This window comes from Bubalus kerabau, chromosome 19 (assembly GCF_029407905.1).
Source record: "Bubalus kerabau isolate K-KA32 ecotype Philippines breed swamp buffalo chromosome 19, PCC_UOA_SB_1v2, whole genome shotgun sequence".
Taxonomy (NCBI): Eukaryota; Metazoa; Chordata; class Mammalia; order Artiodactyla; family Bovidae; genus Bubalus; species Bubalus kerabau.
In genome coordinates this window covers 18,012,449-18,029,737 of record NC_073642.1, presented here as the reverse complement: position 1 = coordinate 18,029,737, position 17,289 = coordinate 18,012,449, and the positions used below count along the sequence as shown (strand labels likewise).

At 40.9% G+C, this 17,289-nt stretch overlaps 1 protein-coding gene across 1 annotated transcript in view; it reads right to left on the bottom strand.

Annotated features, from left to right (window-relative positions):
• The window catches only part of AGBL1 (AGBL carboxypeptidase 1), a 261,724-nt gene that overhangs the window by 41,833 nt on the left and 202,602 nt on the right, over positions 1-17,289 (bottom strand). The window contains exon 13 of the mRNA XM_055556536.1: positions 16,141-16,321. Within this exon, the coding sequence (XP_055412511.1) occupies positions 16,141-16,321 (181 nt within the window). The remainder of the gene's footprint in view (positions 1-16,140; positions 16,322-17,289) is intronic.

Genomic DNA, 17,289 nt, shown 5'->3' with positions numbered 1-17,289 from the left:
CAACTGAACAACAACACCTGATATTTATTTGAAAAGTAAGCATGAAAAGAAAAAAGGCATTAGCTGAATTCTTCCAGTCCCAAGCCTCCCTAGTGCTGTATACTTTATACAATTTATTCAGTTCTCAACCCAATCCATAACTTTTAAATCATAATCACAAGTCAATCAAAGCTCTTACTAAAGAGGTTGTTGTCCTTGTGATTGTTATTTTAAAATTATGGAGTGGATGTAAGATTGATAAATTGTATACATATACATGTAATTATATATATATATATATACACACACACACACATATATATACCATGTATATACATATATATCAAATATATATATTAAAGGAGATTTTCTCACCTTTGACCTTATCCCAACCTCTGAAGAATATCTGTCTCATCTATTCTTGCCAAACCTTATCCTGATATCTTTGAAACACTAGAAAATGGAAGCAGGAAAGAACCTGCTTGGCTTGGCGACTGAGAAGAACTTTGCACATCCACAGTTATAATGCAGGCAACAGAAAACAACTGGAAACCATCAGGATGCAGATGGCAGAGTAGGAAGCTCCTGAGTTTACATCCTCTCACAGATACACCTGAAGTATAATTACATATGAGCAATTGTGTCAGAATGACCTGGAGACTCGCATACAGATTTTCTACAACTAACGGCATAAAGAAAAGACCACGTCGAGACAGATAGGAGTAGCAGAGATGCTGCCTAGTCACAGAGCTCACCCCACCATGGGGTCACTGACAACCGGGGGCAGGAGGCAAGTATCACAACTATGGAGATGCCCCCTGAGAAGCGAACAGTCTGAGCCCGGTGTTGTGTTTTCCAGCCTGTGGGGCCTGCGCCAGGAAGAAAACACTATGAGTCCCCATAGTGTTTGCTTTTGAAAACCAGATTGGCTTACATTTAGGAGTGCCAGAGGGTTGTGGCTAACCAAGACCCACTCTTGAAGAGCTTGTAAAAACACACCCACTGAGTTCCGGTGCAGAGGCACAGCCTGAGACGTGCTTGCATCATACAAGGAGATTTCAGAATTTTATGCTCAAAGAGGTTAAGAAGTTGATGCTCAAAGGAGTTAAGTAGCCAACCCAAGATCACAGCACAGGTGAGATGTGGAAAGGCTGTTGAGCCCTCATCTATCTGACCCTAGAGTTCTGGTGCTGTGTGCTGTGCTTAGTCACTCAGTCGTGTCTGACTCTTTGCCACCCCACAACTGTAGCCCACCAGGCTCCTCTGTCCATGGAATTCTCCAGGCAAGAATACTGGAGTGGGTTGTCATTCCCTTCCCCAGGGGCCTGACCCAGGGATTGAACCTGGGTCTCCTGCATTGCAGGCAGACTCTTTACCAGGGGGAGTTCTGGCTTATAACTTTATAGTGTGTACTAAACAGGCTAGGATCTAGTGGGAATTTCTCTGGGGAAATAAGTGCTGGTGGACACCATTTATTTTACTCTCCTTTCTCTGGCTTCTAGTTGGCCTAGCACTAGTGAGCACTATGTCTGTCCCTTTCCATCAAACTAGTTAACACCATGCATCCCACCCTAGCATTCCCCTGAGGACCCTCCACACCTGATCCACCCACCCAAGCAGTGCCTCCAAAGTGACTCCCACTCTGGGGGGCCAGACCTGTCCACCAACACACTTGCAGTAATCTCAGCTGGGCCTTAGAAAAAGCCTTGCCAAGGAGCAGCCCTACCCAGCAGGGCACCTGCAACCTGCAAGCCAGGCCTCGCAGGCAGCTGGACTGGGGACCTGCCCCCACCACTTTGCTCACAGTCCAACCATAAGAGGAGGGCCTTTGCCACCCACAGAGGAGCACCTGTGTGGTGATCACTTCTATAGGTCACTCTTCCAAGGCCCAGAGATGTAGCTGACATACCTAATATGTAGAAACATACACAGGGAGGTAGGGAAAGTGAGGAGACAAAGGAATACCTTCAAATGAAAGAACAAGACAAAACCTCAGGAAAAGAACTAAATGAAAAAGAGAAAAGCAACTCACCAAGTGAAGAGTTTAAAGAAATAATCAGAAAGAGGCTCACAAACCTGGGAGAATAATAGATGAACTCAATAGGAACTTCAGCAAAGAGTAAGAAATTGTAAGTATAAGAAAGAACGAATCAAAACTAAAGAGAGGGAGAGAAAGAGGAGGTTGAGGGGTTTGGCAAAACAGGGAAAGGGAATTAAGAGGTACAAACTTGTAGTTATTTTATAAAATAAGTCACAGCTTAGGGAATGTAAAACTTAGGGAATAAAATCAATAACATTGCAATAACTTCGTATGTTGACAAATGCTCACTAGACCTATCACGGTGATAAATTAGTAATGTATATAAATGTCAAATCGCTATGTGTATGACATAGTAGTATCATATGTCAACTATACCTCAATAAAAATTTAAATATAAAACATATTCCTTCCTCTAGTTAAAAAAGAAAGAACACCATCCGAGGAACCCTTCCTTTATAATTCCATACAGTGCTTAACGGTTTCAAAGTGCTGTGGTATTTGACCATGATGATACCTAGGGAAGGTGTCTTCAAACACTGAAGAAACAGGAATGGAGAGCTTAAGTAACTTGTTGAAAGCCACATCCATGGAAAGAATGCAACTCTAAGCTAAATCAGTCTTTGGATCACCTGATGGAAAGTTTCTTTACTACACCTCCGTCAGTCATCCCAGATGGGAAAAAAAGAGCGATCCAGGAAGAAGGCAGGAAAAGTTCAAACAGTTTCCTTTGAGAAAAGCAGTGAGGTCTTACTACAGTTCTCATAACAAGGGGACACAGGCTTACGTCCTCCTTCATAAAAGCAGAGCCTCCCCGAGGGTAAAAGGCAAAAGAAATAACACCCTCGGTATTGACGGAGCTGTCAGAGCTGTGCTTCGTATTTTCCAGTGATGGAAATTGATGGATTTTAGGAAGCCACATGACATACATCATTAAAAACATTGTAGACGTGATGGGAATTGAGAAATAACACATCCAAATTATCCTCAAGGGTTTGCTTTATAAAGACTTCTCAGTATGCTGAAAGAAGGTGTTAAGAGTGGTAATACTATAAAGAGAGATGTCTAAAGGGGAAATCTAGAAAGAAGAACAAATGACCTACCACCTCCCTCCTTGCCTGCATCCCTGCTCCTCCTATAGGGGGAGGAACAGAGAAAAACTCCAGTGCAGACAGATAACAAAAGTTGCCCAGCAAATGAGGGAGAAAAGCATTTAACAAAACAAGCCCATTTCCCCAAGAGCCTCAGCTCCAATGTGATCAATGATTCTGCAACATTGAATCATTTTTAATTTAATGCTTCTGGGAAGAGAGGGGGGAACCCATCAACCACAGGCACAGTTGGCAAGAGCTGGGTATTAGCATTTGGCAGCATTTATTATCGCTGTTTATGATGGCATAAATTAGGTTTATGCTGATATAATTAATAATCCTAAATTTAGGAATAATAAATAGTAATATTTATTCGGCACTGCAATATCTGAGGAAGGCAAATGGAAGAGTCAAACTGCTGACCCCCCTCTCGGTGTGCAGGCTGTGGTAGGAAGGGGTGGGAGCAAGGAAGCCCTTGGGAGCACCCTCCCAGAACTATCCACCCAGAACTATGCATCATTTAACACTATGCAAATGACTTAGCAGCAGGACTTTCACAGTTCCCAGAGCAAATCATTTTCATTTTGATCTCTAAGAATAAGTTCATCAAGACTGTATCAGATCTCTCTCTAGAAGCAGTTCAGTTCAGTTCAGTCGCTTAGTCATGTCGGACTTTGCAACCCCATGAACTGAACCACACCAGGCTTCCCTGTCCATCACCAACTCCTGAAGCTTGCTCAAGCTTATGTCGGTGATGCCATCCAACCATCTCATCCTCTGTCGTCCCCTTCTTGTCCTGCCTTCAATCTTTCCCAGCATCAGGGTCTTTTCCAATAAGTCAGTTCTTCGCATCAGGAGGCCAAAGTTTTGGAACTTCAGCTTTAACATTAGTCCTTCCAATGAATATTCAGGAATGATTTCCTTTAGGATTGACTGGTTTGATCCCCCTGCTGTCTGAGGGACTCACAAGAGTCTTCTCCATCACCACAGTTTAAAGGCATCTAGAACTGCAACCCTCAAATGTTCCCTTAACTCACACTTTTCCCAAGAGGTACGCACAGAGGTTCAGACAGTGCCACCAAATGCCACGTTCTTCATGGATCTCTTTACCTCCTTCTGTCTCTTAGAAGGAACATCACGGATGTCCAGCAAAATCTCTGTAGACCATGATTTGAGACTTACTGGCAGACATTTGCAAGGCAAGTATTTAAGGTATAAAACAGTTATGTTTGCAACTTTTAAAATAATCTCAAATGCATATGTGTCTTTCATTTCATAGTTATTTGATGCAGGTGCAGAAAAGGGACATAAACTTGGAGGGGGAAGGGGCTGAGATGATTTGGAAGGATGGAATTGACATATGTACCCTCCCCTGTGTAAAACAGATAACCATTGGGAACCTGCTGTATAACACAGGGAGCCCAGCACCATGCTCTGTGATGACCTAGAGGGGTGAGATGCAGGAGCTGGGAGGGAGGTCCCAGAGGGAGGGGATATATGTATATATATCGTTGACTGACTTCATTATACAACAGAAATTAACACAAAATTGTAGAGCAACTATTCTCCAATTTTTAAAAAAAGTTTTAAAACTTTACCTTTTAATTTAAAAAAGAGTCTGTGAGATTAACATATTCCTGTAAGTGTTCTCTTTCTGTACCTAGAACATCTCAGCATTCAAACTGGACTGAGACTTCCATTGTTCCTTTTTTTTTTTTTTCCCCAGTGAGGGCATCAGGTAAATGGAGAAAACTATAGTTCCTCCATCCAAATAATCCCTTCTGGATCAAAATAACATTTCCCCCTATTATCTATATAAAGAAATTAAAGCAAAGAGAAAGAGGTTAAATACCTTTTGCCCACCTCTTCTCAGAGCCCCTAACGCTGAGACCAGCAAACAAAGCAGAAATGTAGTCAGACTGCTATTTCCATCCAAAGAACCAACCTTCACTCCATGTCCAAAGAAATTAAAATTTTCCTAAAAACAAATATCCATCCACTGATGACTCTGGTCCAGAGACTACAAAAGAGCAAAACATTCTGAATTTTCAAAGTCCGTGATTGCAAGTTTAAGAAACTTTTTCAGCTCCCAGGCAGAGAAATTGCATCCTATGTTGAAGGAAAGATGACTGGCGTGGCTAAGCCCTAACTAAGAAACATGACCTTTGGCCAGCAAATATTTCCCATGGAGATCCCATAGCAGGAGTGGTGGATTTCCTGGGCCTCACTGAAAGGAGAATTTGAAGCTGAAACTTTGGAAGGAGAGTTCAATGTGGAGTATCATTCTCCTGTCATGTCACGGCATGGCATGGGATAATGACCATCACCACTATTTCTCCAGACAACATTTACTCAATCATTCATCTTCCCAAAGGCCACAGAGAATGTAGAACTTTCTTCTGTTAGGCTCTTTGGCTTGGGATCATTTTGGCCTTTGGACAGGAAGACAAAGTGCCTTGCAGAGAGAGTGATGCAGATAGAGGCTGACCGTCTACAGACAGTATCCCTCTGCCTTTACTGGTCTCCCCTGTATTTTCCTGCTTCTCCTTCTCCCCTCTACAAAGGAGTGTCATCTGCTGTCCTTGCTTTTCAGGGCATAGGGCAGAACTCATAAGGGCACAAATCTTCCCAGCGTGGAAGATGCTGATTAAACCTTAGTCTGTTGGAGACTGTCCAGACATAAAAACAGGCTCCCTGATATGTCATTCATTCAAAACAGTGAATGAGGACTAAAAGGATGAGAAGGGAATAGAGAAAGTTAAGCATCATACCCCCAGGTTCAATAAAAATCATACCTCAAATGGGTAGGTTACAAATCTAATCTTCCAATTTTCTTGGTGTTGTTCAGTCACTAAGTCATGTCCAACTTTTCAAGATCCCTTCGACTACTGAAAGCCTGGCTTCCCTCTCCTTCACTATCTCCCAGAGTTCGTTCAAACTCATGTCCATTGAGTCGATGAGGCCATCTAACCATCTCATTCTCTGTCGCCCCATTCTCTTGCCTTCAATCTTTCCCAGCATCAGGGTCTTTTCCAATGAGTTGGTTCTCATATCAGGTGGTAAAAGTATTGGAGTTTCAGCTTCAGCATCAGTCCTTCCCATGAATATTCAGGGTTGATTCCCTTTAGGACTGACTGATTTGATATCCTTGCAGTCCAAGGGACTCTTGAGAGTCTTCTCCAGCACCACAATTCAAAAGCATAAATTCTTCAGTTCTCAGCCTTTTTTATGGCCTAACTCTAACATCTGTACAAGATTGAATGAAAAACTATAGTTTTGTAGTAAAACACTGTGAGTGGTACACCAATACTTGCGTACTAATATTTAACTGAAGATGTATCAGAAAGTTCATTTCTGACAGAGCTGGTTCAAAGCTCTTTAAAGCAAGGGTCCGCAACCTCCAGAATCTAATGCCTGATGCTCTGAGGTGGAGCTGATGTAATAGTAATAGAAATAAAGTGCACAATAAACCTAATGCACTTGAATCATCCTGAAGCCATCCTCATCCAGTCTGTGGAAAAATTGTGTTTCATGAAAAGGGTCCCTGGTGTCAAAAAGCTTGTGGATCACTGCTTTAGAGTTATTACTCTGGTCTGAAGATGAACTATCTGTAGGGCCATATGTTAAAACACTTTAGAAAGGTCAGGTTCACCCTGAGTTAGACTTAACAGGTATGTATTAGGCGCTTACACTTCCCAAGTTCTATGCTGACAGCATTCGAAAGAAGAGTCATTGTATGACGGTATGGAAGCTCTGACATAGGTGGGACTGCAGAACCAAGAGGAAAGAACGGGAGGTTTGCAACCTGACAAACCTGGGTTTAATTCCTGAGTGTGAAACATCAACCATGTGGCTGGCCTTGCATATGTCACCTGATTTTTGCATCAGATTTTTTTTCCATCTGCAAAATGGGATAAGATTTTTACTTTTCCACAAGTATAAAAAGTTAAATTTAAAATCATATTTTTATCTTATCAGATTGACAAAGAATAAAAAGAATGATAATGTGCAGCGTTAAAAAGGTATGGACACCAGGCCCTTTCATCCATCAGTGGGAGGGATATACATCTGCGTATCTTATATACAGAGAAATCTGGCAACAATATGTATTAAATATAAAATGTGCATAACATTTGACTAAAAACACGACTTTTAAGAATTTATCTTAAAGGAAACCACCTGAGAAATTTGTTAAGTGACTCACAAGACTCTTCACCTGTCTGTTGTTTGTAAGGAGAACTGTTTGAATTAATTATGGCCCAATAATACAGTAAGATAGCTGTTTTAAAAACTAATAACACCATTTGTATTCTTTGCCATTAGGAAGATGCTGTTTGTTTTTAAACTCTACTACAAAATACATTATCTTATAAAAGTTAAAATGGGTCTGGATATAGAAATACATGTAAAGAAATAACTGATATACCCGAAGCTGTAGATTTATGAACAAACGCTAATGCATCTTCTTCATCTTCCTAATAGTGTATCTCTCTGGGCAGCCTGATTCAGGGAGGGACTCCATGTTACAGAATTCCACAGGCACAATGTAATTATCATAGATGATAATGTGAACAATACCCCTTGGAGTAATGCAATGTGTTAGCCTGAAATTTGGGTGCTTTTTAATTTCTTCTTTAAGCTTTTTCTCCACAGTGGGACTTTCTACAATAATGATGCTTCATTTTCCCCCATTGGAGACAATAAAACCACTTTATTTTTTGAAAACAAAGAAGTCACATATAAACAGTAATAAGCCCAATGCAATTGCACTCTGTAGATGGACACTTTGTGCTTGCTTTTCATCAGTTGTCTCTGAGCTCTCAGCCCACAATTCTGTCTTCTTCTCTGTCACATTGCAGCTAAAACTCTGCAGATTGCAATGCTCAGACTACCTTGCCAGTTGACTTCCTGCTAGGTTCTGCAATGAGAGGCACTAGAGAGAGATAAGAAGGCAGGAGGAGGAAGCGAAGGGTACCCTCTATGTTTCCCAGTTCCAGTAAAGAGACTAGAGCAGCAGCAGGTGATTGGCTCAGCCGCTGCATCTTAAGATGCACACCAATGGCATCACTGTGTCCTCTCATGGGTGCCAGCAGCAGGTGGGATGTGTCCCCTTGCTATTTGGATACTACACTCTTTCATCCTTTCACCTGTGACGTTTGGTCTACTGAAGCCCATGACAAGTCACATTTCCGTCTCAGAGTTCCAAACACCAGTATTTTGAAGCCTTTCATCCCCTGGGTTCCAGTAACTCCACAGCTTCCCTTTGCTTCCCCCAGGCTTGTAGGCAGTGCCTGCCTCTGCAAATATTAATCACCTGGTTTCTTCTGCATTCCCCTTTTGAACTTTCAGGTTTCTATCACTGTGTGAATCAAATCCCATCTTCCTCAACACCTATTATCTTGATTGTACCATGAACCTTTCATAATTAAAAAACAATAAAGCTATTTTATTTTTAAATGTCTGTTATACTGAGTATGATTTTAAAAACATATTAGCCATTGTACTTATTATCCACTGTCTCCTTAAGAGTTTCTCTAAGTATGACTGCCACTGCTCTTCTTCACCAATCTGAGGCACAGACACTTTCTTGCAATCTCAATAACACAGCTGAAACAACATGGAAAGGCTTATTAGCACTGCAAAGAGTCGGACACGACTGAGCGACAGAACTGAACTGAACTGAAGAATAAATGTGAAGAGCTGACTCTTTGGAAAAGACCCTGATGTTGGGAAAGATTGAGGGAAAGAGAAGAAGGGGGTGACAGAGGATGAGATGGTCAGATGGCATCAGTGACTCAATGGACATGAGTTTGAGCAAATTCATGGAGATAATGAAGGACAGGGAAGCTGACGTGCTGAGGTTCCTGGGTTCGCAAAGAGTAGGATACAACTTAGTGACTCAATAACAATGATAAGAATAAAGGATATAACAGATGATAACTACTCACAGAAAATTTAAAACTGATCATTGGTGATAGCTGTTCTCATTCTCAGGCAGCAAGTTGAGCAATTGCTTCTCCAGACCTCCTTGACATCCTAGATGCCAACATTGTAAAATGACCCTCAACGATGTAAGGGGGACCAGAGTTTCTCCAATTTCAAGATCATAAGAATTGTATCTTCCGCCTAAAAGGTCCATTTGTCAGGCATCTTTTCCTGTTCCAGGATTCATTCCTTTCTGGGAAGATTAATACTGGGAATAGCCAATTCATTCAATGACTACACTGTTCTCTACCCACAAGGAAGTCTTCATGGCCAGTAGTACATGTATCGTGGCATGAAAAGTAAGAATGCTCACTTCCATGATCTAAAGATCGAGCAGCACAAACCTCTGAGTTACTTGTAGGATTTTATGTAAGTGAGGAGGCAGCCCAAGAAACATCTGATGAATTTCTCATGAGTCTGTTGATCAGCAGCTCAGAGAGTATCTTCCATTCTTACTTGTGCGAATTTTTAAAAGATTATATACTCACTACAGTCCTTTTTTTTTCAAAGGTAACTGATCTGTGAAATCTGAAAATCTGAGAGTCAGTGCTACATGTTTTTATCTTGAAGAGATTTGAAATACATTCAAAGAATTGAGGTCGTGTAAGAGGGGAACTGGTAACATATCAAAAAAAGGAAGGAAGAGGCCTAGCCAAGCCCAGAGGTGAAGTGAGCCCAAAGGGGATCACCATAATCACTTTGTGATCCTGAATAGTCACCTGAATGAAAATGTACTAGAGAGGACAGTGGAAGAGGAGCCCAGTGACCAAAACTATTCAAAGTCAGACGAGTGCTATTTACAGCCGGAAAGTTGGTGGCAACAGGAAGGATGTCTTCTACAATGGAAAAAGCTGGCAGGATATGGTAGAGTGTCCAGGCTTAAACCAAGCTGGGAATTCAGATTCCATGAAGGAAAACCAAGGATAAACTGATTCATTTATCATGGATCAATACTGTGGAAAGCTGGGAAGGCTATGCCTTCTTTCATCCCAGTCACACTGGATGTGAAGATCAAGGTCAACAATTTGAGATCAACATGTACACACTGCTGTATTTTAAATGGATAACCAACAAGGTTCTACTGTCCAGTACAGGGAACTCTGCTCAGTGTTATGTGGCAGCCTGGATCGGAGGGGAGAATGGATCCATGCATATGTATGGCTGAGTCCCTTTGCTGTCCACTTGAAGCCATCACAACATTGTTAATCTCTTTACTCTAGTATAAAATAAAAAGCTAAAAAAAAAAAAAAAAAAACAGGACTAACTTTAGAAACCATTTCTTCTGATGGGGCTGAGGCTTTACTTCCATCTCCATCTAGTACCTCAGCTGGTAAAGAATCTGCCTGCAATGCAGGAGACCCCATTTCAATTCCTGGGCTAGGAAGATCCCCTGGAGAAGGGATAGGCTACCCACTCTAGTATTCTTGGGCTTCCCTGGTGGCTCAGATGGTAAAGAATCTGCCTGCAATGCTGGAGACCCCAGTTCAATCCCCAGGTCAGGAAGCTCCCCTGGAGAAAAAAATGCCAACCCACTCCAGTATTGTTGTTTGGAGAATCCCCATGGAGAGAGGAGCCTGGCAGGCTACAGTCCACGGGGTCACAGTCAGACATGACTGAGTGACTAAGCATACCATCTAAGTCTGGGAAGAGCTGATGGATTAAAATTGACATGGGCTCTGGAGGGAGACGGGTCCAAACCCCAACTCTATCACAAGCTGGCTATACAACCTGGGTGCATGTGTGTGTGTGTGTGTGTGTGTTTGCCTGAGCATTTTAATTATCTAGACAATTTTTAGTGCCATTTTTCAACTAGGCTATGTGATAACTTATTTTTATCTGTTTAGTCTCAATTACCTTATCATTTAATGGACAGAGACTAAGTAATATACAAGGATCTGCCCAGCTAGAACATTTTAAGTTTCTTTGATTTTAATGCTTTTAAATCTCTATAGAAAAGGAATGCAGAATAGATGGTAGTTATAGTCCTGCCTCTGTAATATCAGCTACTTAAACTGAACTGAATAGACAGCTAATGGGAAGCTGCTGTGTAGCACAGGGAACTCAGCTCGGTGCTCTGTGATGACCTAGATGGGTGGGTTGGTGGTGTGGGAGGGAGGCTCAAGAGAGAGGGGATATATGTATACTTACAGCTGATTCACTTTGCCATACAGCAGAAACTAATATTGTAAAGCAATTATACCCCAATTAAAAAATAAATAAACCACTCTGAAGACTTCACCCTTGTGTATGTATTTAAATTTATTTTCATACCTGAAAATTATACAGAAGATCTATTGATACTCCGGTTGGGCCATAATTACTACTGGATAAGAAAATACATGTAAAAGAGAAAGATTCTTTCTTGACTTATAAAAGGTGCTAAATATTTTCTTAGATAAAGTCTGTGAGGGCTTTTAATGTAGTAAAATAAAGCCTTCCCAACTCACAAATAAAAGGCTATCCATACTAAGTTTAAATGGTCCTAGATAGTTAAAATCATCAAAATTTTTATCTGATCTTTATAGTTTCATACGATTCCTCTAGAGCAGAGAGCCCCAACCTTTTTGGCAGCAGGAACTGGTTTCATGGAAGACGATTTTTCCATGAACTGGCAGGAGGGATGGTTTGGGGATGATTCAGGGCAATCCATTTATTGTGCACATTATTGCTATTATTATTACATCAGCTTCACCTAAGATCATCAGGCATTAGAATCCAGATATTGGGGACCGCTGTCCTAAAGCAGTCAGCTATTGCTTACAGCATGACCTTTGTTCTTTTTTTAATATTGGGGTAGAGTTGCTTTATAATCTTGTGTTAGTTTCTGCTGGATTCAAGATGGCAAAACACCATCTTTACTGTTTTCTTTACTGTGGTTTACTTCTTTTCCACTGTGGTCTTGGAAGAGGTAATCATGTTTGTAGACTTGTATATATACTAAGGACAAATATACTAAGGACAAATATACTCCGATTCTACTGGGAACAAAATGTTGGCCTGTGTGTTGATTTTATAAAAATTCTTTGTCACTACCATCCACCCAGCAACCAAAGCCCAAAAACTGGGAATCACATTAGATCTCTTCCTCTCCTTCACTTACTTGCCATGATGACCTTTTAAGGTATCACCTGTCTTCTCCCACCTCCCGCTTTAATCAAGCCACCATTATCACCTCTGTTTTAACCCAACCGGTGGTCTCCTACTTTTATTGCATGTTGGGAAGAATTATAAGAATCAACGGATCACTGCGTCAGGCCTCCCAGATTACTTAGAACTCAGCCTAGTTCAATACAAATGACCAGGCCAACAAGATGGTAGGATGTTTCTTTTGGAAACCGTCTTTGTGATTTGTTTTCCTGTTACAGACATATGTTGCTAAGATATCTTTGGTTTGGCAAGACCCTCTCTATTTCTGCTAGAAAATCCTGGCTTTGTCTCCCTGACCACTGCTATTAAAACCTCTCAGCCATCCTCAGAGTCTCCATTAGCATCAAGGAAACTACTCCACCTTTACACGGTTTTTCAAACTCCATAGGGGCCCATCATTTCTTGTAAAAGAAAAGCTTCATGTGGTAGATTAAGTGCCAAGTTCAAGTTTGGGCTCTTTAATCTTTAGGCAAAGCTTGCCTCTTTGCTGGTCAGACCACACACAGGGAAGTTTTGTTAATGTTAAGAAGCCTATGAATAGGAATGTGTCCCAAGAAAACCAATGAAAGTCAGAACATCAGAAACAAAATCACATAAGCAATATTTAGGTGAACTGCATCAAACTTGGAGGGGGTTCCACCTGGGGAAGTTAAGACATGTAAAATGAAGGTAATATCTTATCCTTATTTTTACACATTTTAGGCAAAATGTGTAAAATTCATAAAATCAAAACAGAGAAAAACAAATCCACCTAATTATATACTATGGAATGTGTATGTCCTTAAATGGAATGTCAATGAAGAATTTAAGTGGACATTAGATAAACCATGGGCTTCCATGGTGGCTCAGTGGTAAAGAATCCACCTACCAATACAGGAGATATGGATTCAATCCCTGGGACAAGAAAATATTCTGGAGAAGGAAACAGCAACCCACTCTAGTATTCTTGCCTAGAAAATCCCATGGACAGAGGAGCCTGGCAGGCTAAGTCCATGGGGTCGCAGAGTTCGGCACGACTTAGGGACTCAACAAAAACTAGGTAAACCATATGTTAGGTATGTTCTGAGAAGGGCTCATGAGCTGAGGATTTTAAGCCTATTTAATATGTGATGTTATGATTCCATGGCAGCCTCAAGTCTTTCGGTAATGATGTGCAATGACCTGGGGATTTTCCTTTCAGTAGAATAAGGGTATGATTTCCAAATCCCTCTCAGCCAAAATGGTTTGAGTGATCCAAAGTAACCTACAAAGTGCTTTGAGCTCCATGATGAAAGATGCTATATAAATAAAAAGGGTAAGTTAGTCATAATAAATAATGGTAATGATGATGAATGGTGGTGTCATAAAGAAGAAGCTGGTCTGCCATTAGGGAACCCAAAGCAACCAGCTGGAAACAAAGCATGTCCAGACCAGAAGGATATTCACTGATGAGACCACATTAACCTTTCAAACTAAGACCTGGACCAAGCCTCTGATTCAGAGGTGTGAGCATCTGAAATAGAAGAAACTATAGTATTTGTTCCAAAGCTTGAATATTACCTTAGGCTTTTAAGACCTTTACCCAGATGGGTCAACAGGGAGCTTCCTGTTGCAACAGAAGAGAAAACTAAGTAGGTCGGAGGAAAGCCAGAATTCCCAAGTAGAATTATGACTCTGAATCCAGTGCTTTTTTCACTCTCAGCCAGACTCCAGATAATTCAAGGGAACACGTAACTTCAGAAAAGAGCCAACTTGGATGAGAAAATATTTGAAACGAGGTCATGTCCCTCAAGACAGCTTGCAGAGTTGTTTTCCATCCATTTAGGCTAAGTAAGCATGCTAATAAAATCCTTAGCCCCTCAAGCAGGGAGGAGAGATTCAATGAGACTCTAGAGCTGATTCCTAGAGCTCAATGAACACATGGTAGGAGCCAGCTGAGTGCCGTGGACCAGGAATGGACACTGTGCTTCAGGGCTTTGTCCCGCTTGAGATCTAAGAAGCCTGACTGCTGCCCAGGTCTGATTGATGGTACCTGCTAAAGGACTTGTCCTCTCATGCCTCATATGTACCAACCGGTCACCGTATGCAAAAAGTGCCAGACTGTGCCAACCAGTCACCATATACAAAAAGTAAGGACCTTGTTCTTTGCCCACCAAAAAATTCCATCAAAAAAAAAAGAATTGGGGAGCTACAAAACTAGGAAATTTGTTAAGTATGAGGCTGCTTTCTTTATTTATTTATTTGCTTTCCTGTTTGTTTGTTTTTTAATTTTATTTTTATAGGCTTTAGCTTTCATTTGCTTTCATCTTGGCATAATTTAACATATTTTATGATTTGGAATTTATTCTGATCCTCTTTTACTATTTTACCATTTTTATATCTTTAACCTTTTTAACTTCTCAATATTCTTTTTTTGTTCTTATCCTTTGAAACTAATCTATTCTCAGCATTTCAACATTTATTAATATTTAGGATTTGTTTCCTGAAAGAAATTATTTTATATTTCTTTAAAAATTTTCTTATTTAAGTCATTTTATCTCTGAAATTTGCTTTTTCATATTTTTTATAATTCTCATTTTATCTCTTTATTTTCACATTTTCAATATTGCTCTATTTTCTCAGTTTCTAAAAGTGTGTGTTTGCCTCTTTAATATGGATATTTTAAATTACAACTTCTTTTGCATCTTTAGTTCTTGAAATTATGTTTCCTTTCAATATTTCTATTTATCTTGAATTCTGGTTTTTCCATAGGATATCACTGTCTAATCCTATAGTAAAAATAATAATTTATTACCAAAGGAAGGAATGTTAAGTTTTTTTCCACAGCTTGAGGCAGGTATGTATGAATGTTCACCCTGTCACCCCCATCCACCGGCTGTGAGATATTGAGAACCTGCTCTGCTTTCTGGGCCTCAGCCCACAAACTCTGAAAATGCTGACTCTTTCTAACACTGGAATGCATCTTTCCCAATATACATTCTGAAAGGCATGTAGGAGTGGGCTAGGAAAAGCACCACCCCAGTCTTCTCTCTTTCAGCCAACCATTTCTCAGTCATTGCACTTTTAACCATTCCGTGGCCATTCTTCAACCATTTCAGCCATTCCATTTAAATACAGCTTATTATAGCTGTATCCAGAATCCAGTAAAAACACTGCTGCTGCTGCTGTGAAGACTCTGTGCGAGCCCATAGATAGCAGCCCACCAGGCTCCTCCATCCCTGGGATTCTCCAGGCAAGAATACTGGAGTGGGTTGCCATTTCCTTCTCCAGTGCATGAAAGTGAAAAGTGAAAGTGAAGTCGCTCAGTCATGTCCAACTCTTCGCGACCCCATGGACTGTAGTCTACCAGGCTCCACCATCCATGGGATTTTCCAGGCAAGAGTACTGGAGTGGGTTGGCATTTCCTGCTCCAAGTAAAAACACAACTGAAAATAAAGACATATCTGCAGGGTGTGCTCAGTCACTTCAGTCATGTCCGACCCTCTGCGACCCCATGGGCCATGGCCCACCAGGCTCAGAAGCAAAGAAAAGCAGCAGTCTTAACTTCATCGGATCACAGTTTGAGCCCTGACTTTGTCATTAACCCAACCCAGGTGGCAGGGGTGGTAGGCGGGAGTCATCTGATTATCATGGACATCAATTCCTTCCTTTTTAAAAGGAGAGTGTTAGATTCAATTCTCTCTAAGGATTCTTCTGTTAGTAATTGCCTATGAGTCTATACTTTTCTATTAAAAGAAACTATGAGATTGATACCAATGTTTATAGAGAATATCCTGATATTTGTACAATGTAACAGAACTCAAGAGAAGTTATTCCTGCCAGAGTACCAAGACCTCTCAAGTCAAACCCATTGAGCAGAACAACAATCCATTATCATGGTAACATAAATGTGACCTAAGTTAGGCCAGGTGCCTGACATACTTGCCATTGATGACACCATCTGGGTTGAGCATGGGGATTATCTTGAAAATGAAGTTTTCCCTCAAGAGCCGAGCCACAGGGTCACTGCTGACCAGGAACTCCAAGGTCCCCTTCATCACCCAGCTAGCATTGCTCTCTCCAGGGTGAACTCGAGCCGTAATCACTTGGTATGGGCGCTGCCCTGCAGAGAAAAATAAAACACACACAAGAGAAAATTAAACCTAAATACAGTTTCCATATCCATCAAGACAATTTCCAGGAAGCCAGTTTTACACCTGACTGGCATAAAGCCTTAAATAGGTTGATTGTTTCTAATACACGCCTAATGTGCATTTATCCATTTTCCATCTGCCCCTATAGTCTGTAAAACTCAGGAGAGTATAAAGTTAAAGCTCAAGGCTGTTATCCAAACCGTAAGTACTTCATGGCATCAAAACAAGTCATGAATCAGATTTTAGAAGACCACCAAAGAAACAGTTTTCTCTTCAGGATCCAATAGCATGGTGCTGGATGTCCCAGATCTGAGATTGAATCTTATCTTCATCATTTACCATTTGTAAGATCTCACTGAAGGATTTAATTTCTCCAAGGCTGCTTTCTCACATGTAAAATGAGGACAATGATACTGACCTCCTGTAGCTGTTCTAAAAACTAAACGACGTAATTATAAAGCACTTGGCATATTGCTTGCCATTAGGTGTGTACCTGTTAGCTCTCTCCCTTCTCAGTTATAAAATCTGTGGTTAGGATGTTCCCTCTCATTTCCCAGCAGTAAGAAACTGAACTGGGAAACTTATGATTGACTTTATGACACTGAGGCCAATCCTGGAGAGATTTCACAGAAGGAAGTGTCTAGAAGTTCAGTTTTGGAGTTGCAATACCTCCTTCACTTTGCAAAAGAAATCAGGAACACGCTTTCTGCCAATCACAAGGAGTGTATTGACACAATATACCTCTATGCAGAATGCATTGAGAAAAGATAGACTTATCATCCTTTCTTTGTTGACAGAAGATGCACATAGCTTTGAGACCTATTCTCAGACCACATCTGGGCTCAGGTGGAAAACGTCTTTGATTGATTAGTGATGTCTGTCCTCACATACTTGAGGAAGTGGGAGGTGGGGAACATGTGATATCAGACAAGCAATT